The sequence below is a fragment of the Mugil cephalus genome, chromosome 10 (assembly GCF_022458985.1).
Source record: "Mugil cephalus isolate CIBA_MC_2020 chromosome 10, CIBA_Mcephalus_1.1, whole genome shotgun sequence".
Taxonomy (NCBI): domain Eukaryota; kingdom Metazoa; phylum Chordata; class Actinopteri; order Mugiliformes; family Mugilidae; genus Mugil; species Mugil cephalus.
Window position 1 is genome coordinate 8,512,483 of NC_061779.1, and position 26,376 is coordinate 8,538,858.

The 26,376-nt window shown below is 42.0% G+C and overlaps 1 protein-coding gene and 1 long non-coding RNA gene across 7 annotated transcripts in view; both read left to right on the forward strand.

The window, feature by feature from the left end:
* kiaa1549la (KIAA1549-like a) overlaps nucleotides 1-17,023 on the forward strand; it is a 114,105-nt gene extending 97,082 nt beyond the window's left edge. For 4 of the 6 annotated variants that reach the window (XM_047596495.1, XM_047596496.1, XM_047596499.1 and 1 more), the window contains 8 exons: nucleotides 450-582; nucleotides 5,029-5,270; nucleotides 5,537-5,702; nucleotides 9,628-9,725; nucleotides 11,083-11,228; nucleotides 11,312-11,466; nucleotides 11,568-11,640; nucleotides 13,346-17,023. In XM_047596495.1, coding sequence (XP_047452451.1) covers nucleotides 450-582; nucleotides 5,029-5,270; nucleotides 5,537-5,702; nucleotides 9,628-9,725; nucleotides 11,083-11,228; nucleotides 11,312-11,466; nucleotides 11,568-11,597 — 970 coding nt within the window. In that variant the 3' untranslated portion in view covers nucleotides 11,598-11,640; nucleotides 13,346-17,023. The remainder of the gene's footprint in view (nucleotides 1-449; nucleotides 583-5,028; nucleotides 5,271-5,536; nucleotides 5,703-9,627; nucleotides 9,726-11,082; nucleotides 11,229-11,311; nucleotides 11,467-11,567; nucleotides 11,641-13,345) is intronic. The other 2 variants (XM_047596498.1, XM_047596497.1) reach the window with 2 other exon arrangements.
* A 1,779-nt stretch (nucleotides 17,024-18,802) lies between these two features.
* Nucleotides 18,803-23,512, forward strand: LOC125015330. The gene is made up of 3 exons (XR_007113586.1): nucleotides 18,803-19,026; nucleotides 19,483-19,654; nucleotides 22,927-23,512. It is a non-coding gene; the product is annotated as an uncharacterized LOC125015330 (long non-coding RNA).
* Nucleotides 23,513-26,376: the final 2,864 nt, after the last annotated feature.

Sequence of the window (26,376 nt, forward strand, 5' to 3'; positions counted from 1 at the left end):
TGCATAAAAACATGGATGACCCTTTCAAATTCTTAAATCTCAAAGACATAAAAGACTTTGGATGAAAGGCTCAGCCCGGACAAAAAGTAAAAAAAATGGATGGCCTCAAATTTCTTGAATTTCAATAAAAGTAAAGCTGAGGCTTGGATGTTTGGACCTAGCGGCACCTGTGAGCCTCCTCAATTCAATTCAATTCAGTTTAGGTATGAGACCTCCAGAGTGAGCCTGAATGCGGCTGTGGCGAGGAAAAACAGGAAGAATCCTTGAACAGAACCCAGTGAGAATTGAATTGAATTGAACCGAATAACAGAAACACAATATCCTGAATTGTCCTGAATTGATCTGTTCCTCCAACTTGAAATCATGGACTAAACTACTGGATTGTTTCCTCTGTGAGTCACCAGTAGCCGCTAATGAAACTTACTCACAGCTGAACATCTGTTCTCCAGGTACTCCCACCCACGAGAGCCCACCTACTGGAGCCGGCAGTCTCTGAGCAGCCCGAGCCCGGTGGAGACGGAGATGGACCTGCTGGTGCTCAGGGAGAGATCCAGGAGGGGCATCCGCAATAACGGCTATGATGTAAGTACCTGAGCACCTGATTTCATAGGAGAGGTTTTGAAAAAACAGAAGAAAGGTGGTTTGATTGTTTTGGACCAATAAGGATGCAACACATCGAGGAAAGGTCGACTGAGGAGGTTCAGAGAGAGTAACATTTGATTGACTCGTCTTTGGAGAAATGTTGGCGAAAGTTTCAGTCGCCGTTGTTGGAAATGAAGCAGGAAGTAGGAACAAAAAATAACCTGACTGGCAAAGAAGACAGTTTTAAAGTGTTTTTATAGAGGATATAGAGGGTATGCATTGACGTCACAGTGAAATGTATAGAAAAGTAGATTAGACTCAGTTTCAGTTATGACAAATGTAGCTAAATAAAAGATGCTAACGCTAAGAGCTTTACTGAGAAGAAACAATACCATAGTGTCCGACTGTCGTTAAAAGGATGACGAGGAGTGATCGCAAATACTCAATTTATTGTTTTATTGTTATTTATTGTTGGAACTGAAATAGCTACTGTCGGCCGTAACTGCGCCAAAACAACAACATCGACAAATTTATCTGACAGCCCTCCAGAACGTAACTTCAGAAGTAACTTAAAGTATCACTTCATCAAAGAATACAGCATAAATTAATATCACCTGACACTAAATGTGACCCACAACACCAGGTTTCTGTGTCTGGATTCCTGTTGTTTCTTCGTAAGACAGCGATCCATTTACTTCTCTTTTCTTTACGAGCATGAGACACTTCTAAAAAAAAATATCTCTGACTGTTTTTCAAATCTGGTGATTCAGTCAATCTCACAACAGCTCTTCACGATTTTTTAAAATTACCTAATGCAAAAAATCTCCATGTTCAACTGTCACTTTTTGCCGCTCAGTGGCCATAACCATGGAGACTTGGTTTGCGTCACAAATGGATCTCACTGGAGTAGACTACATACGTACGTACGTTACGGTGTTCAGTCCCACAAGTACCTTAAATGAGCCTTTAGGCACAACATGCCAGACGTAGAAATAAAAATCGGCTTTTACAAAAAGTTTTAATAACCTCCATCACCTTCACATTTTAACCAAGATCTCAGATTCACCAAAGGTCTGTGAAGGATTGACTTTAGCAGCTACTTCATGAAACGCCCAGCACGAAGCTTTGAAGTCGAGCCCTAATACAGCAGCTCTGGTTCCACCTCTGACCAGGTGAGTCATAACCAGAGTGACGACGACAGTCGCGGCGAAGCGACGCGCTGCCACTTTGTCAAACTAATAAAATAATCTTCAGAGAGCGTTTCTAGCTTTAATCACCCCTTCGCCCCCACGCCAGTGCTTTTTAGCTCCAACCCGGGGGGGGGGGGGATTAACAAAATAACCTCCAGACGAACTTTATAAACCTGCACCAAACAGAAGACGAAGGCAGAGATATTAAGATGGAGAGGAAGGAAACGACGGGAAGATTAAAGAAAGAGCGATTGCTTCGTTTTAACAGCAGAAAGACGGAGATGAAAATGGGGATGGATAGATGGAGTGCGAGTGAAATCCCTCTGTGCCGCTCCTCTGATGCTCCATAGTAACAGCAGCGACCGTGCTACCTAGCTGAATGTCAATGACTCTGAATATGATTACAGCCTATTCACGGATTCAGATGGGGGACTCGATAGCGGTTAATAGCCTCGGATGCACCGAAGGGGTTTAAAACGGCATGAGGAGCCGCACAGAGCCGTCATCCATGCATCTTATCACCTTTGTTTTCACGCTTTCTATCTGCAGCCATAAGCATCTTATTACATTACACCCTGTATTTATGAGGTATGGAGCTTGAAGTGTTATTTTTTTTATTTTTTTTTTACTGCTTCAGGTGTCTGCTGTCGGGTCGGGTGTGTGTTTTTATTTAAAAACAACGTCTGCTTACCGATTTTTTTGGCTTATCAACTTTTAATGGAATCTTAATAAGATCTTATTTTGTTATCTTGTTATAGTTCTGTAGAACAAATTAATTAAAATTTTAATTAAAAAAAACTGACTCAGTGGAGGTTTTGTTTCAGGAATCTATCAGATGTTAATCGGATACATTTGCACGAATGATGCATATTATGCTGCAGTTGTTATTTATATACACCGATCCGCCATAACATTATGACCACCGACAGGATTGAGTAAATAACATTAAAACCATGTTGTGACAATTCAACGTTCTGCTGGGAAAACGTTTGCACCTGGCTTTTGTGTGGATGTTGGAGGGGCTGAATTGTTTGACAAGTCAATTAAAAACAGCTTCAGCTTTTACAGTTTTGAGAAGAGTGACTAAAAATACCTTCTATTTTAATTTTTGTGCGACAACTACTCACTCACAGACACATGGATGCTACGCAGTTATTAGCCTCTTCATATTTTTTTTCTGTGCTACTTCACATGTGTCATTACCCCGACTGACTCCATGTCTGTCTAACTGCATGCAGAGGCCTAACACTCCTTTACAATGAATAAATGAGCTGCCAGTTCGTGCCTCTGCATCAGATCTGCGTCCTACGTCCTCAGCCTTACATGCACCTACCCAGAAATGTAACTATAGGCTTCAGCGATCCGGACCACAATAGCTGTGATTGGTCCTGAAATACATTTTCTCGTTCACGTCTCTCAGGGACCAGACGAGCTCAGAAACTTCTCCCTCCTTCTGCCTCCCACGCACCATCTACTCAGACGTCTCTTCAGGAAAAGTAAAAGTTGTTCAACATTTATTAGCTCCAGTTCCAACATTAGACTTTGTTTGAAATACTCAGCTGGGGTGACTAGCTGTCGATGAGCGCTTTAGCAGCATAACATTATTAATACTGCACAGTTCTCCTTTGTGCCTCCAAAACAGTTGTGACTCATCAGAGATTAGACATGGACCTTCTGAGGGGCTCCTGTGGTGTCTGGCAACACAATGTTGTTAGTTAGTTAGGTCCTGTGGGGTGAGGGGAGTGTCCTCTGTGGATCATCCCACAGATACTTGATCAGTTTGGGATCTAGTGAATTTGGATTCCAGGTCAACACCTTGTGTTATTCTTCATGTTTTTTGAGTTGTTCCTAAAACATTTTTTTGTGTCTGTCTTCGCCTTATTTACTTTTCCTGTCAGTGGTCATAATGTTGTGGCTGACTGTTGTATATACTCTAGTTACATGAATAATCATGGTACATGGAAACGACACTCGGTTGGTTGGTAATTCATAATTTATTGTGTGACTTTGTTGAAGTGATATTTCCACTCCTCAAATATGCATTAGCGCCTCCTCTCCGTCTGGGTTATGTAAAGGGTCGGCTCAGGTAATTACTAAAACTGACTTATTTTCTCAACAACCTCTTTCGCTCCATCCAACTACTCAAACTCTGGCAGGAAACGGAGTCCAGCGTGTTCCACTGATTGTTGTGAAATTGCTGTTTTAGAGCTTTTTTTTTCTGCCTTCTGGGCTGTGGCACTCGACTAAAAACAGATGCACAGCACCAGAGCCTTGGCACCGTTTGAATGCACATTAGCATCAGTCGAGCATTCTGAGAAATGCCTTTGATGCGCTTCAGCGTCCCCGATGCTCCAGGTATCACATCCATGTTCCAAATCAACTGAAAGAGAGAGATGTTTACATGTGCAACGCTTGCCAGGGTGCTCCAAAAATCAATCCTGTAGACAGACTTTGATATGATGGATTAGACCTGTGTTTTCCTCGCCTCTACAAGTCCAACTTTCTGCAGTGAGGAACATGCACTGACTTTACTTGACGCATGAGAACAGGGGATATATAGATGATGGATAATATGCTTAATTTATTTAGCAGTGTGTTATTTTATGGTAGTACTGGAGAGAGGCCTGATAAGGAGAAAAAAATAAGAATATATCTTGGCTAATGTAACTGATGCTTTTTGAAAAAGACTTGTGAATGGTGTAGTTATGTGAGAGGAGAACATATGGCAGCTCCATAGAGCTCAAAGAACAGATCGTTCTACTTGGTAAAAAACACAGAGCGAATGATGGTTGTTTGGTTCAGATCCCCAACTCCTAAGTACATCAACACCTGAATCTGCTGTTGCCTGTATACTTTTATACGTCAGGTATCATATCAGTGTCGCAAAACAAGAAAGACAAAGATGTTTACACGTACACCCGTCTTAGATATTACAGCTTCCGCTCTCGATTTGTGAAAAATATGCACTGGCTTCACTGGATGCATGAAAACTATTTAAGGCTTTCATGAAATATCTAGTGTATTTGGTGGATTATTATAACCTGCCTGATGGAAACCTTGGAGAAAATTGTGAAAAGGAGACAAAAAAAAAAAAGAAAAGTTGGTCGGAAAATATCAATATCTTGGTACTGTTGGAAAAAAACTTAGTTTTCTTGTGAATGATGTAGTTATGAATCCATTCTTTTTGATAAATCCAATTGGTGTGTCATCACTGTTGTCTGATTGTGTTGCTCTCCCTACCTCCATCCCTCCCCAGGGTGAACCAGAACCGTTTGAGGAGACCAACGTGGACCGTCTGATGAGCTCTCTGGGCTACGGAGGTGGATCTAAAGGAATCGGGAACGGCAGCCTGGGGGTGAAAGCTCACCGCGGCTCCGACTCCTCCACACTCAGCTCCCAGCCTTCCATTGACGAGGTCCGCACGCAGATGCACATGTTGCTTGGCAACGCCTTCAGCCTGGCGCCTCCGGACCATGACCCCCCTTCGCCTCCAACCAAGTAAATTTCTATTTTTCACGGAATAATTTATTTCTCTGAACATCTGCATAATTTACTGTTATTGTGTAAGAAGGGAAAAGCAGGGAGGTCATCTGAACTCTGCTCGCATCCCACTGCCAAGCTGTTTCTCGAAAAAAGCAAAAAAAAAAAAAAAAAAAGTAGATTTTATCTGACTGCACAATTATACACAGTGCTCTGGAGGAGGAATGGGGAAAGAGAGAGTTGGTGCGAGGCTGTCGACTGAACTTTTCTTCTCTCGCTAACAGCCGCCACCATCACCACCACCACCCTCACAGCGCCTACAACCCGTCCCACACCAGCCACTACAGCGACGGGGTGACCAGCGCCCCGGGGACCATGAACCACCCCTGTGGAGGCCGACAGAGGAGCGCAGGCTATGAGGACATGCACCAGTGTAGCCTGCCCAAACCGGTAAGAAAAGAACCACATTAAGCAGTTTTGATTTGATTTGACATTTCATTTATGTTGCTTCAATTACAATACAAATTATCTCAAAACACTTAACGAAACTCAGTCTGGGAGGAGGTGGGAAAGGGAGATAATAACATGCTAAACAGTAGTAGCACACAATCCATGAGTACGGTAAATTAGATAAGAGGATTGGTGCTCTGTGCTAGAGATCAACTGATGATATTTGTGTGTTTTTTGTTACTGGTATCAGTATCGGCTAATACGCGTGTGCATTCGCCGATACATATATATATTTTTTCCCCTGGCAACATTTTCAGACAGGCGCATCCACAGGCAGCCCTGTTCTTCTCTGCGCACTGTGCAGCCCATACATTGCCCCTCCCCCACTAACAGAGTGCGTGCAGCTGGAATACTAATACTTGTAAAGCACCCCTAAAAATAAGAGTTGAAAAAACAAAACAAACAAATATCTATTTGCTTTATCACTCAGCTGCAGTACCTTACAGTCATTAGCGACAGCCCTGATTTTTACTGTTGTTGCTCAGTAGGAGTTTGCCAGTGTTTTTGGCATATTGTGTACGTTGTCAATCAACCACTGTCCACAGTTTAGATTGGAGTTGTGCTGTTGTTAAGCTTTTGGTAGGAATATGTGTTGATGTTAAAGCAAAGGTGTAAGACTAATACTGCCTGTAAGTTAAACATACTTGGCTGAGAAGGACCATGGGACCCTGTTTGTGCTGCTCTCTACCTCTTTTTACCTGTTTATTGTCCATGCACAAGAGTCTTAAGTCTTCTTTGAGTTCAATAAACGTTAATGTTTTTGGTTAGATTGAGACTTGTAACATTTGTTATCATTGTGTCACTTTTACCATGTAAATGGAGGGAGAAAAAGCAGTATCGGCTCCAAATATCAGCACATATCATGCTGATGAAAAGGCAAAAAAAAAAGTAGGGCCCTAACAATCCATAAAAACCCATCGAACACATAACTAAGAGATGGTCCAGTCCAGCTCTAACTATAAATCAGAAATGTTATGGCTATATATAAATGTATTATATGAGTATATGTATGAAACTGTACAAGATGAAAGTCTAATATCAGAGATATATGAGATATGTAGATACTGTATCTAAGTTTAAAATCGAAGGCTAAGATTCCAGCTGCATGTACGAGTCTCTCCTCTGAGTTTATTAAATACCTGCACGGTCTGGATCCTTACAAGGGCCTCTCTGTACGCAGGTGCAACAAACTGCAGCACCTCTGTTAATTATTGATGCTGTTGACATGGAGACGGGATCGGTCAGGATCCAACGGCAAATCACAATCTTTTTACCAGCTCAGACGGCCCAGCTGTCACACGCGCTGTCACAGTTTATCGGTCCCTCAGGTCGAGTCCTGAGCTCCATCACAGCTGTCAGGACAAATTGATGTTACTGTTGGAATGAGTTCTGATCTGTTTACTCTGGAAAGTCTGAAGCGTTATTCTTTTATGTCAAGTTTAATGTCTGCTTGAATTCAAACTCATACTATTTACAGTAATCATGTTTTATTTTGACTGTGCTCATGGACGTTTCCCAGCGCTATAGATATATATATATATATATATATAAAACACAACCTCTGTAATTAGTTGAGTAACATCCGTTGTCTTGCAACAGACAGATGTTATTGTGGTTTTGTGGTGTTAGATGATTTAACATTATAGAGAAGAACAGACATTTATATGGTTATAATTAATGAAGTATTTTGTGTTTGTGGGAGATGAAATTTCCTCCTCCATCTCGGTTATTTAAAGGGTCAGCTCACGTAATTACTAAAAGTGTCTGTTTTCTCTGCAGCTTCTGGTATTAGGCCTTTTCATTTTGACAGCTATTTTTGCTTTAGACCGACGTTATTAGTCATTTTTATTTTTGTAGTATTAGTCAACGAAATGACAGAAAGGCTTTTTTATCAACTTGTAATTATCAGATTTAGTCAAACTGTAGCTAACAACATTAATGTCGGCAGCTGGAGGTGATTTGTCAGCTAGTACATAATAGATGACAGCTCTACTGACTATTTTTTAAGGTAATTCAAGTTCAAACATAATGAGATCAAACTATAGACTGTGTATAAATATGGACAATGTGTTCCCACTTTCTTTCATTGGCCAAACTGCCACTATTTTCCTGGGGCTCTTGTGAGTTTGGAGCCAGAGTCTGAACTTCGCCGTTATGTCACATCCTGTTTCTATAGCGTCAAATAGCTAAAACGAAACTTATCCAAAAAAATTACACTTCCATCAACTTTGTATCAGCCACTTAAAATGACAGAAACCGACATTGAAAAAACAATATTTAACATGTATTTTAGTGTTTCAGTGTGACCCAAGTTCTATCCACTAAGATGGAGGGGGTGGAGCTTATGACCTATACTGCAGCCAGTCACCAGGGGGAGCTCTACTTGCTCCGGCTTCACTTAAGAGCAGCGGTTCCGCCATACATCCTTAAACTGTTTATGGGTAAAACCAATAAGGGTGAACACATTTTGAGACAAAAATAACATTTGAAATCTTAAAAAACACTTTGCAGGCTTGCAACTTGAGTGGTTTACCTTGTATTAGGACGTAGGCACAAGAAGGACTCATTGCAGGGACGGCATTTATGAACGATGCACTGATTAAATATGTGTCAGTAAAAAGTCAGAAGGAAATAACTTCATGTAGTGCCAAAAAAAAAAAAAAGGCAACTTGTAAGGTACTTAGATGAGACTCATTTAACTTCATAGCTGGCTTGCTGACTGTGATGGAGGCTGCATAAATATGAGAGTGACGCTCCTTCAAATGCCGTATTCATCCACCAAGTGTGTAGCCGCAGGGCTTGAAGCAGCCTTAAGCAAATGGCCCTTATCTAATCCAATTTCGGGGACGCACATTTTGAAAGAAGAGATCATGTAGTTTGAACGTCCGATATTCAGATTACGTCTCATCACATCACATCAAATCAAATAACATTCTAGTCCCGTCTTGTTTCAAGGCAAAATAACAGTTTTTATCATCAGATATTAGTTTTAGCTCATCAGTGTTTTGGGAAAAATTAAAAAATGGCCGTTGATGAATACTTTAGAGCTTTTTTTTTTGGTGGAAAGACCTGTCTGCTGAGCTGTGACACTCAACCGAAATGTTAAAGTTACAGACGGGAAAACCAAAATGATAATTAAGTCTGCACATCGGCACAGAAAATAACATAAAACACATCATTCAGCGAATTACGGGTTTAAGTAACGATCGAATGTGCCGTGAATTACACATAGCATTTTTCTTTTCTTCAATTTAAAAGGGATTTAAAAGGGAAAGTTTGCTGTAAAAACTCTTGAAGTATATGTCTGTAAATATATCTAATTAAAAAGACTACACACCAAAAGTTGCTTAACTCAGAAAAAGCAACTTGAAGTTATGTTTAAAAAAAAAACTATTAATCAAAAGTACTGAGATCAAAATGTTCAATTATTAATCGTCTAACGCAGACTTATCTTAAAGTTCACTCATGAATAAATGAAGCCTCGGGAGCCTGTTGCGTGTGGTTGTGTGTGGTTTTCGTGTTAGTATCAGCTCTGCAGTCGCTCTGCAGGGACGGTTGTGTAAGTTGCATTCGTTGCAAGTTCAGAATACGACTAAACTGTGCGTCGAATGTTTACACTCAGAGACAGAGAGGGAGAGATGGTGTATGGACACTGTGCAAAGCTGCTGTTACTGCCAACAGCTCATCAGCAAGGGAGAAACTTTGGCTTTAAGAGACCGAGTTTCCTGGAGTTTTCTTCTCGTTGAACCTCCTTTGTCTTGTCTGGATCTGAATTTTGTCTCCTTGTGTTTTATAATCTGTGTTCAAACTGAGACCAGATGCTCCGGAGACTGATTCTTAAAATATTTCTCATGGTCTTCTGCAGGGTTTCCGGTTCACCCAGCTTCCTGACATGGGCATCGGATCTCCCCCTCCGCTGATCCCCTCCAGACCAGGACCACCTCCCGGGACCTCACTACGACGGTACCACACACACAGATATATATATACATATATATAACAAAACAGAAAAAAGCATCAATGAGGACAAACAAAACAAGCAACACAGTTATTTTCAGATAAATGATGCACACGTAACATAAATATATTCAGAGATCGATCTTGAAAGAAATCTTCGCGCACTGTTTGACCTTTAATGCTTCATGATGCTGTAGCCAACCAATACGCACCTCTGTGGCTCATCTCTGAATCAGACAGTAGAATACAGAAAGAAAACAGCAGCAGGATTAATGTAAACCATTTGAAGTGACTCCTGAGACGCTCACGTCTCTCTCGGTCTCTCGGGCCCGTGTGTGGTAGCCTACATCGTTTGAAGCGAGCCTCCTCTTCATTTGAATGCCGCTGCTGTGCGCACGGTGTTGTTGCTGGGCACTTTAGCACTGCAGAGAGACAGAGACAAGAGACCGACTGTTGAGCCGTTTGCGTGGAGGGACGTGTTTGCCATCTAGTGGACAAGCACGAGAACTAACGCTGCTTCCAGCTGTGAGCTGCTGCAGGAAAAGAACAAAGAACATGTGATTTATTTAGAAATATTTGATATTCTGAGTTTCTTTTAGATATAATTTAAGATTTTCAGTGTTTGATTGCAGCAGCTTTGTTAAGTATGATTCTCTAATTGCTGCTAATTTAATTCAGACCCGATGCCATATGTTACGTGGCCGGTATTGCTGCTTATTTTAACCGTAAACCGTGATGTTTTAATAGTTATAATCAGTCAGCTTTGTCACACGTCAGCTCCTCCGTGGCCTCAGAAAGGAAGAGTGCGGCATGGTGGTTCCTCTTTAATATGCGCCGCGAGGCTTTAGCGTGCACACTGCATTATGGTCCTGAGATGTGGCAGTGACTCCGTCTCTGCTTCGGCCCATTGCTGCAGCGTAACCTGTCGCACAGATCGAAACACAGCAACTCTCATGCACGCACAAAAAAGAGGAGGTCAGGACTGTACAGGATATTTCTTAATCTTGATTTCCCATTCCCCTGAAATAAAAAAAAACTCACACACCCAGAGCTTTAGTTTCGTGCACAATATTTATACATTATCATCACATATGTCTATATACAATAATATAGTACATTGTGTATTTTATATACGCTTTTGTGATTAATTGTTAATTAAACATACTGTATATATATTGTTATATGTTTATATACTGTTTGCATATTTTCTATACACATTTTTGAAAATCCTGATATATACTTTGTGTATTTATATAAAAAAATAAACTAATACATCTATCCATCTAGCTTCTATACACAGGTTCATTATAGGTACAGTTTTTTGCAGCACATTATTTTACCCAGCGTCCTTCCCCTGATTCAGTTCCACCCCTGATGTTAGCCTGAAGCCTCGCGTGTCCGACGCCTCAGACCTGCAGGCCCAGCAGCACAACGGCGCCCCCTACCTGCCGCTCTCCAGGACCCCCTTCCCTGCCGTCACCGTGGACCAGTCCATCACCACCTACTCAGGTAAAAATGTCGCGCTGGGACGCCGGAGCGAGGACACAATCGTGCTCTTTGGGTTTAATAATCAAATCCTCACCCCTCGGCAGGAAACCCAATAACAGCGGTCTACGCCATATCGGCCAACCGCCCGGGCTACTCGGACTACTTCGTCATGTCACCGCCGTCCTCCTACCGGAGCCCGTCCTGGATGTCCTACCCACCTGAGCCAGAGGACCTGCCCCGGCAATGGAACGACACTCCTGTGAGAAACACACACACACGTGTCCTCTGTGATGTAGTTAAACACACGATGAGCAACGTCCATAAGAGAACGTGAGTCAGTTCTTCTGCTTCTCTCTGCAGAACTCACGCCACCTTGAGACCATCTGCTGAAGTCGCCCGTCGGTGACACTGAGAGGAAACACTCAGTATCTTGGTGGGTCACATTATTTCAGCTCCGCTACATAAACATGTGTTTGTTCAAAGAATGCAGTTTTTTGTAAGGCTGGCTACTTATAGTAAAATCATCTTTATTATTTGGCTGATATTCAGAGAAGGCAACTGACTGAACGGTATTGGACTTAATTAGTGTTTTCTGAACTCCTCCTCTGGATTCAGTCCACAGGTTGTTTCCAAAACAGATTTCAAACTAACCGGCTTTGCAGAAAATATAAATGTACATGTATATACATATAATATACACATTTGACCAGTCCAAAGATATGTGTCATGGTGTTTCCTGTTCTGTTTTGAAAGTAAAACTTATTTTGTCTCGCTACATCTACCATACGATAAAGTCCCATTCTGTTCTTAGGAGGAGGCAGGAGGAGGCCGAATGATGAGCCTTCATTAGTTTCACCTGTGTCTTGTCACCTAATTTTACCACAATCTTTTACTTGAAAAACTTGATCTACTCTGGAGCTGAGACAACAGCGCAGCCTGCAGGCGAAAGGCTCTCAGGATCTAACGTCTGCAGCCGAGCTCATGATTAGAAGCCAACGCTGCTCCTGTTGTCTCAGTCTCAGTCCCTTAGAAGTAGTCAGGGTGTAAAAGTATTGGTAAATAGGTGCAAAGTAGACAATTTAAAGGTGATTTGACAGTAACTGGGCTGATTTTATAAACTGAAGCACCAATTAAATAGGATTAAAAAGCGCTTCTTTTGAGGAAGAAACTAAAAAGCCTGTAGAGATAATTCTGCTTCTTTATGTGCTGTTGTGACTCAGGACTAAACAGTTTGAACGTCCTCTGTGCACCTGCAGGGGTTTCCTCCTGTTGCAGCTCAGAATTAGGTGTAAATGTGAAAGTGGATGTCTGAATGTGTCACACTGACACACACTGAGCTAAAAACATTTCTGCTGGTCAGTTATTAGTAATGGAAAAATAAGTTGCAAGTGTATAATGAGTCATTATTCTTCTGTGGGACATTATGTTTCTCTATGGGACAAGAGAAACACTGGACTCGTAGAGTTTCTTAAAGACATTTCATCCAAGTGTCTTCTTAAGTTGTGAATGACAGATGGAGAGTTGAGGTTTAAATAGGAACAATCTGTGAGTGTCACCCATAAGAACCTTGCACGACTGGGGTCTGTACCTGTAATGTTAGAAATGGTTTTGATCTTCTGTTTCGCCTCCGTTCACACCTTGAGACTGAGATCTGAGGTCAGTAATCGGTCGAGAAGCATTAACTGTGGAAGGAAATCAGGATCAAAACACTTTCCTCCAACCGTGTTCCTGTTTAAACCCAGACTCCACACATGAGTCTCTTTGAACTGGAGAAGGTACTTGGATGAAATGTCTTCAAAAAAGTCCAGTTGCCTTTGCTTCAGCTGGACTTTTGGATTCACCATGATCTGGACACTCCAACAGAACCAGTTAAATACTTTGAAAGAGCAACATTATATCTATTTTGGACTTTCAGGATCTCTTTCTCTTCAGAGTTCAACACTGACGATTGGTTTATCAATGTCACATGTCCTGTGCGTCCAAGCGTTTATACTGAACAAATGACACGAGACATTACTGACATTGTGAACATTTACCAATCACAATATTAGGAAGGTGGTCATAATGTTATACCTGATCGGTGTATGCGTATTGGAAGCAGGTTTTTCACGTGTGGCTACTGTTTTTTTTTTCTGCAGGTGTATTATTGGATGAGCAGAAGATTTTGCTCTCCCTGAACCCCCCCCTCCCCACCCATTCCTCACCTCCAGCCCGACCTTCCTCATGTACGATTCTTTCATCAGCGGCGGTCCTCCTCTGCGTCTCCTCTCTCCGCCGCCCCGTCGCCGTCCTTCCCTGTATACTCTCAAAGTGTTTCAAAGCGGCTCCTCGGAGCTGCTCCTCAAATCTTCCTTACCAACACAACACGCCCCGCCATGATTCTCTCTCTCCGTCTGTATTCTGAGCCCCGGGCCTCGGAGGCCCCACGCCGGTGGTCACCGCCTCCATGTAGACTGCCTCTCTGCCGCTGTACAGCCAGACACTGCGGGACTGAACTGAGCTGCGTGAAGCTGCGCTGGGCTTCAACTACAGTGCAGCGTGACTCTGCCCCCCCCCCCCCACCCAGCAACCATCGTACAGTAACTGCCATCTGTTCAGCACAACGATGGCTCGCAGCGCTGCGTTCCCGGTACAGCAGTGCCCCCGCCGTGGCCAGTCAGTCGTCTACTCCTCCTCTGAACTGGTCTGGTCTGGACTGGACCATCCTGGACTAAGGGTCCACCACCACGAAGCCAGGAAAGCTGGACTGACTTAAAACTGTGCTTTTCTTTCTTTCTTTCTTTTTCTTTTTCTTTTTTTTTTTTTGATGAATCCAAATTCCTATGTAAACCTTCTACAGCCGGTTAATATGTGTATTTTAAACTTAAGTAAAGAAAAAAAAATGTAAGGGAAACAAAAAAACAAACAAACAAACAAAAAAAAACTCGTCTTGAGCTGTCTCAATTTTAGTTTTTGGATATTTGTGTGCTTTTGTCTTTTACTTTTGTGCATTGATTATTATCAATGGATTGTTGTACAATACAAAAAAAAAGAGAAGAAGAAGATGTAGTGAGTGCTCCTCTTTCACTCACCTTATTTCAAGGCAAAAAATATATCTGGCATCCTTCGATGCCGGGAAGTCAGCGGCTTAGTTGTCTGTGGCTATGACGGCATTTCTGTACCTTTTTAAAAAGAGAAAAATAAGAAATACTTAGTTTTACCTTTTTCCTTCATCAGCAACGAAAACAAGAAGTAGTCACTCTGTTCTGTCGATCATCTGATTATGAAGTTATTTGTCTGCTAATCATTAGGAGGACCTGAATCAAACCTGGAATCTGGAATCCTGCTCACATGCGGCGCTTTGTGGATGTTAACGAACACGACGAGCTGCTGCAATCGCCAGTGATTTCCACTCGGGTTTGACTCTGGTCTCTTAACAATTATGTGAACACACCAGTATTCTTAGAAGATGAAAAAAAAAGAAAAACGTTCTTTTACTTGAAAAGTGTCTACTGTATTCTACTGTATAAGGAAATTTTGACTTTTGGTTACTTAGTTCTCGATGACGAGGGGTTAATATTTGGTCACCGGACTATGGTGAAGTACTGTTCAAGAGACTCGCCAGGCTCAGACGAGCCGCATATGTAACGATTAAATGTATTACTGTATATAGCAGATGATTTAATGAAGAGATTTATGCAAGTAGTAGCGGGAGGGAAACTTTGCTCGACATTATTCTGACGCCATTTTCCTCCTTCTTTTTTTTTTATTTTTTATTATCCCCCCCTCCCCGTAAGGATGCACACATTCCATCACCTCGTCTCGTAAACGCATAAATCATTTCATGACAAAAGAAGCAGAGAGAGAGAGGGAGGGATTTCGATTTGACTTGAGGCAAGTAGGTGCAACGCTGCATTTACGCTATTCTTTATGTTTGAACAAATCTAACAGCCATAACAGGAGATAATGCAATCTTTGAGTGCGGGGGGAAATGTCGCGGCCTATAAATATATTCGCCCTCATTTTTACTGAGGAGAATTGTGGAGAATTGTGTGAGCACACTGTATGTAAGGCTCCTCATCATTTAGATGGTACTAAAGGAGATTATAGCCATATATTAACTTCACCAAGTGGACGTAAAACAGCTACGATACATATATATACAGTGTCAAATGAAACCAAATGAGAGTATATATTGGAGAGGCTAAGAATGGAGAGAGCTAGTAGAGATGTAAAATGTAAAGATAGGATTGTAAAATGAGCACTTTTGTATAAAAAAAAAAAAATGCAGTATTTTGGGAAAGTGTTAAGCCAGAAAGTGTAAATGCAATTGGAGATTGGAAAAAAAAAAAAAAAAAAAAAAAGAGGCTATTAAGTAGTTTAAGGTGACGTTTTTTTACTCGTAGACAGAACCGTAACTAGAAACCACTCTGTATTTTACAGCAAAACACAAAGGAAGTGTTTACATGGACGTGGAAGGTTTTCGGAGTGTCTGGTTTATATATCGTGTCTGGATTTCAGAAACCAGGACATGCCCTTATCCATGTTTTGAGAAGTCTAATAATGCCAGCTGGAGGAGTCTGGAAGAAACTGGATGTTTGTACTCATCTTATCTCGGTTTCTGCTGCGTTTCAGCCTGTGTAAACGTGTCTTCAGCAATATGTTAATAAAATAAGACCTGATACTTGGGGCTCTAAGCAGGGCAGGGGTTGACATCGGCTTGTTCGAAGGATGCTGAGCAGTCATTAACACGTGCACCAATCACCAGTCTTTTTGGATCTGGCATTCATGTGGATGGTACTCAGACATGTACCACCCACCTAGACCAGACCAGGCACCCCCACCCCAAAGCAATGACACCATCCCCAGCAGCCTGACACAGACATGCACACAAAAACGGCTTAGGACCAGCTCAAGTATCTTCAGTTTCTTCAGTATTTTTCCATGCATTAACTGCAGTTTTGTGCTGTAAACATCACCTGCACAAAATAAACAGATTTCACTTCCGAGCAAATGTCCCGAATCTGAACGGAAACGGTGAAATGAGTTTATCAGTGTGGATGTAAACACAATCACGGTGATGTCTTGCAGCTGCTTTGGAGGGCATTTCTTCTCCTGACCTCAGAACTTCTAGCTACTGCTCTGTCTCCACATTTACAGCTTAAAATGCAAATTCCTAAAACAAAAAGAAACATTTAATATTCACCGTCTGATAAACAAAGTCGGTGAGTGCAGGAAGTAGCAGAGAACGGTGCGTCTGTTTTCCAGTTCAGGCATTTATTTAAGATTCCTCCGAGTCCCCGAGGAGAGAATCTGGGCCTGTGCATGATAAGTATTAGAAGTTAATTAAAAGTGAATATTTAGGGAAGGTTTGAGACCTGGAACATTACGAGCACCCGCTCTCTGTTTCTGGTGCTTTAAATCCTCACCATCATTTCCATCTTCTTTCAATTCATCCTCACTGTACAGAACCCACGTGTGGTTGCTCATTCGCTCATCGTTTGTTTTGACTCCGCGTTAAAGGAGAGGGGCGGGTGGGTTTCGGTTTTTAAAGTGTGAAGAAGGGGACTAAACGCTATGCTATAAGTCGATGTGCAATGTTTGTGCTTTACACGGGTAGCGGCGAGATGCTTTTATTGACGACGGATTCCGGGAATCATTCTTTTCTGCCGTTTGAGCCACGCTGTGACGCTGTGACGTCACGGCGGCGCTGATGATGTCACGCTGTCGTCGCTGGGGTGTCGATTGACGTCGCGGTGACGACAACCTTGAATGCTGTTGGATGTAGTTATGCAGAAAACTTTTTGGTGAATTTAAACAATAAATACGGATTACAATTCTCGGCTCTGGTGTGGTGTTGTTTAATCCGGTGAAACTGCTGCACTTCACCAAGACCACGACCTAAAGTGAAGGAAAGAGGGTTATTGGTAGATGTGACGCGAGGAGAGTAGATGGAGGGATGAGGAAATGGATGAGAAGGGTCAGAAAGGGTGAATGAGAAGGATCAAAGGGGGTGGATGAGAAGTGTCAAAGGGGGTGGATGAGAAGAGTCAAAAGGATGGATGAGAAGAGTCAGAGGAGGTTGGATGAGAAGAGTCAAAAAGGATGGATGAGAAGAGTCAGAGGAGGGTGGATGAGAAGGGTGAAAGGGGGTGGATGAGCAGAGTCAAAAAGGATGGATGAGAAGAGTCAGAAAGGATGGATGAGCAGAGTCAGAGGAGGGTGGATGAGAAGGGTGAAAGGGGGTGGGTGAGAAGTGTCAAAAGGGTGGATGAGAAGAGTCCAAAAGGATGGATGAGAAGAGTCCAAAAGGATGGATGAGAAGAGTCAATGGGGGTGGATGAAAAGAGTCAAAAAGGATGGATGAGAAGAGTCAAAAAGGATGGATGAGAAGAGTCAAAAAGGATGGATGAGACAGGTCAAAAAGGATGGATGAGAAGAGTCAAAGGGGTCGATGAGAAGAGTCAAAAAGGATGGATAAGAAGAGTCAAAGGGGGTGGATGAGAAGAGTTAAAAGGATGGATGAGAAGGGTTGAGACTCGGTGTGGGGGCCTCAGGAACCCTCAGGAAGACAACTATAATAGTTGCAAGCTGCAATAACTTCATAATGGACATGATCCACTTTAGACCACTAGAGGGAGACAGACACACACTCTACCAGCCTGGTACACTGCTCTCCGCCTTCAGGAAACTCTGTCTTTATGTCCACTGCACTCATCTGATTATATTGTATATGTGTGTTGGACGGCATATTCAAAAGAAACTAAAGGAAAACACATTTGTCTTTAATGAATAAAATATGTGCAGAGAAGAATTTCTGACCCTGAGACGACTTGGAACTTTTAGTCAACACAACAAAAAGTCAGAAAGTGCAAAGGACAGAGGCTGGACTCCCAGACCAGACCACCTACTGCTGCTTTCTGTTCCTCTGGCTGGAGCTATTGATTATTTTTCTTAGAGAAGTTTACAGTAAAACTCTTCTGCCCTCCTCCTCCAGATTGTTCTCACTTGTTCCTGTTGCCTCCCTTGTGTATTTGTGCATTCAGTCCGAGTGTCAGTTTGTTTGTTTTGCATTCGTTCTGTCCCTGACGTCTTCATACCTTGACTTTCAGACAACCTTGTTTTTGTTTTTGTTTTTTGTTTTTTTTTGTCTGGACCCGTTTCATTCGCCTGAGCTTCATTGTTTCATCTCTGCTTGTGTCATGCATTTGAGTCGGCAAATAACAAACTAGGAGATAGTTTCCAGGAATCAGTTGCACCAGCTGTATTTTCATTTTGGAGAAAATCATTCCTGTTGTCTGAATACCCTTGAGAGAAAAAAGAGAAATCAGTCACTTGTCTATATGCATCACATTTAAAAAATTCATTGTGTCTAGTTTCTTGAAACTCTCTGACATTAGCAATAACACCAGCTTTGACATCTTTCTACGGCTTATGATATGTATTTCAAAATATTTTCAATCACTTGCACAACTCTGAACAATTGGCTCCAAATCAGATCTTTATCTTTTCCTTTTTGCTCCTACGTGCAGTCTTAAGTGGGCCTTTAAAAGCTCCTCTTAGAGGTTCGAGTTATTCCTTACTTTCAATAATAATATACTTTTGGTATTGTTGAGTTGAGCTGAAGGCCGCCCCCTCTCGCTGGGTGCAACAGGATCGGGTGTGTCTCCCAGCCAGGAGGCAGCTGATTAAGTGCACCAGGTGGAGACAATCTGGAAATCAGGATGGTTTGGAGGCGCTCACTCACAGGGCATTGATGAGCGAGGAGTGTGTGAAGGAACTGGTGCTTGGGAAAAGGAGATTGCAGGATTAAAACTCGCAAAGATAGAAGAAGGAGCTGGTGAGCTTTTGATTATTTTGCATCTTTGCAGCCTCGCCTTAGGGTTGAGTGGTGGAGAAATGACCAAATATAAGTCAAAATGTGGAGAATTATGTGTTTAAAATGCAAGATAAAATGGTATATATTTAATATGATGTGGATTTAAAAAGTATTCAAGCTAAAAGTAATTAGTAAATAAGATAAACATGATTTGTGTGTATTAACAAGAGTTAAAAGTTGCTAGGGTTTGTAAGGTTGAAATCATCATTAAATAGTGCTTTAAAATGTATTTAATTCATTTTTGGGTACTTTAAATATTAGTATTTTCTACTTATTATGGGGTTAAATTTCAGTAGATTAGAGGTTAAGTATTTGATTTTTTTTTTTTTTTTTGATCTACTTTAATCTTTATCTTGATGTTGATTGATTATGGTTTCTTGGGTACATTTTTGATCATTTATTTGTTTGCATTTTAAGGTTTTTCACCTGAATTTGCTTTGGACAATTTTCAAAAATGAAAGGAAGAAAAGAAAGAAGTCTGAATCTTGGTCATTGAGTGAATTCCAGTCTAATCTTCTGAGCAAGTTGCCTTTTCAAGTGGGGGAGCTGCAGTTTAAACTTCACATCACAAGTGAATGCCACTTGACAGGTATGAGATAAAAACAAAATGTGCAGGGTTATTTTCTTTAAAACACAACTTTTGATTTAGAGTCTCATCCTTATCAGAATGTCTGGTCAGGCTGAAGAAATGTTGGACTGATCTATTCACAGTTAACGGAGATTAGCTTGATTAGCGACCGGTGTCTGGGCCGGGGAGCCAAAACAAATAGCTAAAAGACACTCATGCATGGTTTACAGTTCTCCATCGACTTGACTCGGTCAAGGCATCTCCCCAGAAATGTAACTACACAGACCGCAAGAACTGCGACTGGTGCGCGTGGTAGTAGCATTAGCATGTTTCCGCTGTAGGATTTCTGGCTACTTTTCTCCACCTCAACAGTTTTCAAAACTGATTGTTTTGGAGCAATGAAGATGGGACACGTTGAGGAAAAGCTAACTGAGGAGGTACCAACACGCAAACGTTTGTATGACTCAAAATTTCTGCACAAAAGTTTCAGTCGCCACCGTTTAAAGTGAAGAACAAACACAAATTAACCCGACTGGCAAAAAAGACACATTGCGACTATCGTTTCAGATTCAAGTATAAACGGCATAACTCTCATCTTTGTCCCGCAGAGGTGCAAACCGCACTTAAACCCCAATTCTATACAAGTTTCTCACGATTTTAAATCACACATAATCCATTACTAAGATGAAATAAAAAATAAAATCACGCAGCTTTAAGTTGCTTAGGTCTGAGTTGTGTTGTCGGGGGCTCGGCCGGCTCATTCAGACAGAGTGAGACGAAGCCTGACGTGATGTAAAAGGCTTTCTGAAAAGCTTTGATGGGCTCTGAGCAAACTCCGAAGCGGGCCCGCCTTTGTGCTCGCTCAGGTGCCTTGTTGTTTGTGATATTCTTCATCCTGTCCTTGGCGTTCGGTCAGCGCGGCTCTCCGCCGCTAATCCCCTGCGCTCTCATGCGGAAGGTTGATGTTACAGTCAGCTAAAAGCTGCCAGATTTCGCCCAGAACAGCATCTTTCTGCCAATAGTTATGGCCGCCGGCAGCTGTGTGTGTGTTTGTGTGTGTGTGACGCCTGTTAGACGATGCTGCCTCAGCTTTCCACGCCTTTGGCCCTCACTGTACGGCTGGTGTAATGAGCTCCAGTTAAAGGCTCTACGCTGCATTATCTGCGGTGGTATTTGTGTGTTTGTGCGTGCGTGCATGCGTGTGTGTGTTTAGTTTCTCTAGTCAGTAATTAATAGCTAATCTCTCTAAGTCAAACAAATGGGAATTAAAAGAGCGGGCTACTCAGCCGGAGATCAGAACATGATTTCGGGGGATTACAATGCTCAGTGAAATTAGATCCTCGCACGTGCTCACACAAACACACACATTGTTCAGTTCAATGAGTAAATTAGCACACATAACAGCTGCAGCTATAACCCCCCCACCACCCTGAGTCAAGCCCCCGTCAAGTCCAGCTTTTGTTTTCCTGCGCAGGGTTTTCTTGTACCTATCAGTGACCGGTGGGCTCCGTCTCCGTCTCCCTGCCACCACCACCGCTGTCTTAATAAAAGGGGGAGAGAGACAAATACAGAGAGCAAGACGGATACAGAGAAGGGACTGTTTAGCCTGTGTTAATTAAGTTTGGACAGGCTCTCCAGGGAACCATTATGGAAGTCTTATCTGCTAATAAGAAAAAGGAGACACTGTAATTATAGTTCTATATACAGGAGAGGGGAGAGGGAAGGAAAGAGCAGTCAGGAGTGAAATATCGCTCCCGTACATGAACCTCTCCTGTTTCCTGGCTTCCTGCTTCAGCCGCGGCTCAGGAGACAAACGGCGTTTCATAAATGTTTGTAAAATATATATATATGTGTTAGGCTAAAATTGATTGTGCAGAAAGCTTCTGGTTGATTTAAAACTAACTAATTGGTTTAAAAGGCACCCTGACGACACTGTCTGACTCACGCCTGCCTCCTCTTTTTTTTATTACGTGTTCTCCTCTTTATCATCAAAGCATGGCACCGGGATTACCCACAATGCAACTTGAACAATTCATCTGGAGGTTGGGGTGTTTTCCTGCAGACGGCAGAGTTCACATCTTCTCCTCTTCACAGACACATGCAGTCACACCGACACTAATATTCTAATAATAACTGGAATAAAAAAAAATGTCTTTCCTGCTTCAACCCAAACACAACAGTGGTTTTAAAGTTATATAAATATACAGTTTAGATGTTCCTTTAAAGATCGTTTAGGATAAAAAGGTTGAACAGTGCATGGAATTCATGAAAAGCTTGTGGTTGATTTAAAAAAGCACTAATTATTACTACCACTAACAATTTCTATATGAAACCCAGACATACAAACACAACAGCAGATGCAATAATGAGCAACAAATAGAAAAATAAGTAAGTTGAGAGACTATCATTGAAAACTAGTTGTAGGTCTAACCGTTGACACAGTATGTTTACTAAAATGAATAAAAAATACATAAAGATATCATCACTAGGACAAATAAAATACTAAAACTAATACAATTAATACAGGTGTTCATATCTTTACATATTGTTATTTTTGGACTTTTCTGTAAATGTTTTCATCCCAGAGTTTACAACATAAAGGCCTGAAAGATGAAGTTTAAAAAAATGCAGTTCATCAAATGGCCACTTGAGGCTGCCTCCAAAAGTGATCCAATCCCCATAGAGGTCTGTGTTAAAATGCCCAATGGAAATAAACATGTTTACTGGCTGATCCAAAAAAAACAAACAAAAAAAAACTGTTGGCCTCCGTAGCTGATTTATCCATTCATGACAACTTTAAACAGGCCAGTTACAGACAATCTCCACCTGGTAAACTATATAAAGGCTCACATTTATTCATAATTAAAGGAGTGACTGTGCTGAGTGACTGGTGGTCGTCGTCAGAGCTTGTTAGACGCCTGCCTCAGCTCCACATATGCGCTCATCCACCAATGTTTGCACCATTTCTGAGTTAACTGGAAGTTGGGTTGAGTCACCAAAAAACATCCATTAATGAGTGACATTACATAGAGCTTTTTCATCTTTACGTACGGTCACTGATTATTCCACTCTCTTCAGGCTTTTAATAAACAGAGATGAACATTGTGATCACAATGTATAAAGTTGGAGGAGTAATGTCCTGCAAATGTAGAAATACATGGCTGAGAAGTTTAGCTCACACACACAAGATGAATGAAGTCACTCAGCTCCAGGCTCCAGACTTCCTCTCCCTCTGAGCATGTGTGGGTTGTTCTGTCAACAGTTTTTTTTACCTTCACAAACTCTCCCCACAGCACACGGGTCAACCTTTCCATCCACCTCTCGAGGTAAACACAGTTTGTTCTGCAGAAAAGCAGCCACGAGGAGAGTCACAATGACCCTAACAGAACCTGGGCGCTCAGACTCCCCAGTCAGCCTGCGCCCCATCGAGACACCGGGCGTCGTAACAAAGAGCAGCTGCTAAAAGTTATCTTTGAGGGCAGGTTCAAGCCGGCCGCTCCAGGGTGCATCACCGTGTCCTGCTAAGCACACAGCATCTGATGGGCTTCTTCCCTCAGGTCAACGCCAGAACTATCCGTGGCAAAAGGGTTTTTATTTCTATTTAACTTCATAGAGTCAAGGTAAGAGCAGAGGATAAAAACTAAATAGTTGGTGCAAACTTTTTCGCTAAGCGGAAAAGTTGCCGCAAATGTCTCAGAGAAGTTGTCCCCGCTCGTCTGCGGTTTAAACGTCTTCGGCCTCTTCCTTTAATTACAAACTGACTCCATGACGTAGGGGTGAGAGATTTCTGAAGACCACGTGCAGTAGAGCTCTGTTGTTCCTCATGACAATATTAAAACTGGCTCATTTTACTCCATACAAATTGTAAAGCATTGTAGAAATCAGCGATGTACAGAGCTAGAGTGATCAAGTGTAGGAAAAATATCAAAAAACTCAAAATATATTGTAGTAATGGTGGATTATAGTTGGTGAATGTTTTTTTATTTTTGTACATTATTCAGTATGATGTAGACTGTTACTTCAGAACTGTATAAGATAAGACTGTCACTTGAAGTATGATTGTGGTGTTATTTTATATTATATGTATTTTATTTTATGGACCACAGGGAGAATAGCTGCTGCCTAAGGTAACAGCTACCGACAAGGTGTTGACCTGATCTCCAAATGAACTAGAACCCAAACTGATCCAGTATCTGTGGGTCCCACGTGGTCATAATGTTACGCCTGATCGATGTATATAAAGACCATTTTCCGAATACAACAGCAGCATAAGAAGACGAGGATGTGTCTACATTTTCATGGCTGATTTCACGTGCTGTGAACTGCACGTCCCTCTATGTGACACCTTCCCCCCTGAGGGACTCACAAACACAGGATCCAGCAGCGCTCGCTCACAGCTGCCGTAGCCCGCGGTCACTCGCAGCTGCTCAGCTCTGGTGTTGTACCTGCAGGCTGTGTGAAATGTGTGGGTGGATGGGCAGCCGTGGGCTTTTCAGGATTCCCTCTCACCTGCCCAGGTGGCTCCCAGACTCTCGTGGTCCGTCTGCCTTTATTATTCTGTGAGGTCTTCTGCCTCCAGCTTTCCCACGCCCATTAAATCCACTAATCAATTTACCAAAATGGCCAGGAGAGCTTTCACAAAATTCTCCGACAAAATGTACACCAGCGAAGTAAAAGAACTACGCTCACAAGATATCAGACTAAAACGAGACACATACAGCAGACTGTTAAATGCACAATTTAACGACATAAATCTGCTTTATTTCAGTGTGTGCTTTAAATGACATGCTCTTTGTTAGTTGATTCCTTACAGCCACAACAATCTGTTGCACGTTATTGTCGTTCAGCCCAGACATTTCAAAGAGAAATAAAATGAAAGCACTGAAAATGAAAAACACCAGACTAGACTATAAATTACAATTTCTATGTACAATTTCTCACACTTAATCATAATGTACCTTATTTCAGGGCTTTCATCATACACCTGTTGTTGTTATTCTTGAAGAATCCAATGATATCCCCTTGAGCAGCAAAACAAACCTTAAAAAATAAAATAAAAAGAAGAACAAATATGGCTGCAGCAAACTCAACGAGGGCGGCCATCTGTGTCACCTGGGTGGGAGTAGAGAGAGAGAAGGCTGGTGGGTCTGCAGGAAGGTTCAGAGAGAGGGAAAAGGCACAAACCAGAGAGAGTTAATGTAACGACATGCATGGACAGTGGAAGAGAGGAGCTCAGTGCATCATGGGAGGTCCTCCCACAGCCTCAAGGGCAACACTGTCAATCTCATTTTAGATCAAGAGGGTCGGACCAGTAACGTCAAAATCTATAAATAATGGCAACAACTCATTTCTTCCTTTTGTTTTAGCGCCAAGAAGGTCATAATGAAAATGTTTACATTCATTGAACTTTCCTTTAACAAGACTTTTTATGCACAACCTAAAACATTTTCACCCTTTAATGTTCTGCTGGGTGGTATATGGGACAGCAGTTGTGTTTTATTAAACGCTGCATGCAACATGTAATTTTCGTCTGATTTCATGGATAAAAGTCATTTATAGGATTCAACCAACACGGCTCACACAACCCGACACATTTTTTCCAAAAGAAAAACCTTCAGGCGAACCCAACAACTTCATATTTTTTAACTGTGTGCCAACTTTGATTACTTAAGAACAGCAGGTGGGTGACCACTTAGGGTGATTCTGACTTTTGTGATAGAAACGTCAAAAACTCTGCGTTTTCAAAAAGGAAGATGCATGAGCTCTAAAATGTTCATGAACAGCATTCAATTTACTTTGCCTACGTCCTAAATGGTCTTTTTTTTGTAAAAAAAAGGCCATAAGTGCTATTTCCGTGTATTGCTGCCCTCTGCTGGTTAGTTCTGGGTCTCAGTATCATGTCCACAACTAACGAAAAAAGCGCGACCTCTAGTGGACAAATTAGGAATGGGGGAAATTTTATTTAAAAGGTGTATTATCTCAGGGGCCAGATCTGTTTTGGCCCATGGACCATATGTTTGACACCCCTGCTTTAGGGCCATAGCAGTAAAACTGAAGGATGGGTCAGGGTCACCTGAGTCCACAAGCAGCTGTAACTAAAGGTCCAGTATGGGTGCATGACTCAGAAATATGAATTCATTTAGTTTTTCTTTTGTTTTCTGTCAAATAGCCAGAGCCCACTGCTAAATATTGATCCTCCTTTTTTGTGTGTTTTAAAAAGAGCTGCAGGAGCGCCAGTTATTTTTCTCCCAGTGTGTAGAAACAGTGTTTTTGGAGCTTGAATAAATCTTCTCGTTAAGACGCACTCCGCTGCTTTGGGTTTGAACCTTCTTCCCCGAATGTGTCGCTTGCTCGTCCCCCAGCTGTTTAGAGGTGCAGCAGTAAATCGCTGCCGGAACCTGAACCATTTCTTCACAAAGGCGCAATGCGCACTTGCCGACCCTGCTCCGCTCCTCGCATGTAGGTATAATTAAACACGGTACATTGTGTAACGGAGACATCTTGCTTTTAACAGTCCTCCGGTGGATTCTGGCCCTGTGGTTCTTTTTCATTTCGCCTGCTAAGTTTTGATTATAATTAAACCTGCGTACAAGCTGTGGCTTTCAGGCTCCCTATGGCAGCTGCTCCATTAACCCTCTAAGTAGCTGGTGCTTGAAACTTTTATGCAGCATGTGTGGAAATCTCAGATGCGTCAGGCTGCCAGTAGATGGCACTGTGAGATACGCATGGAGGTACTGTGGAGA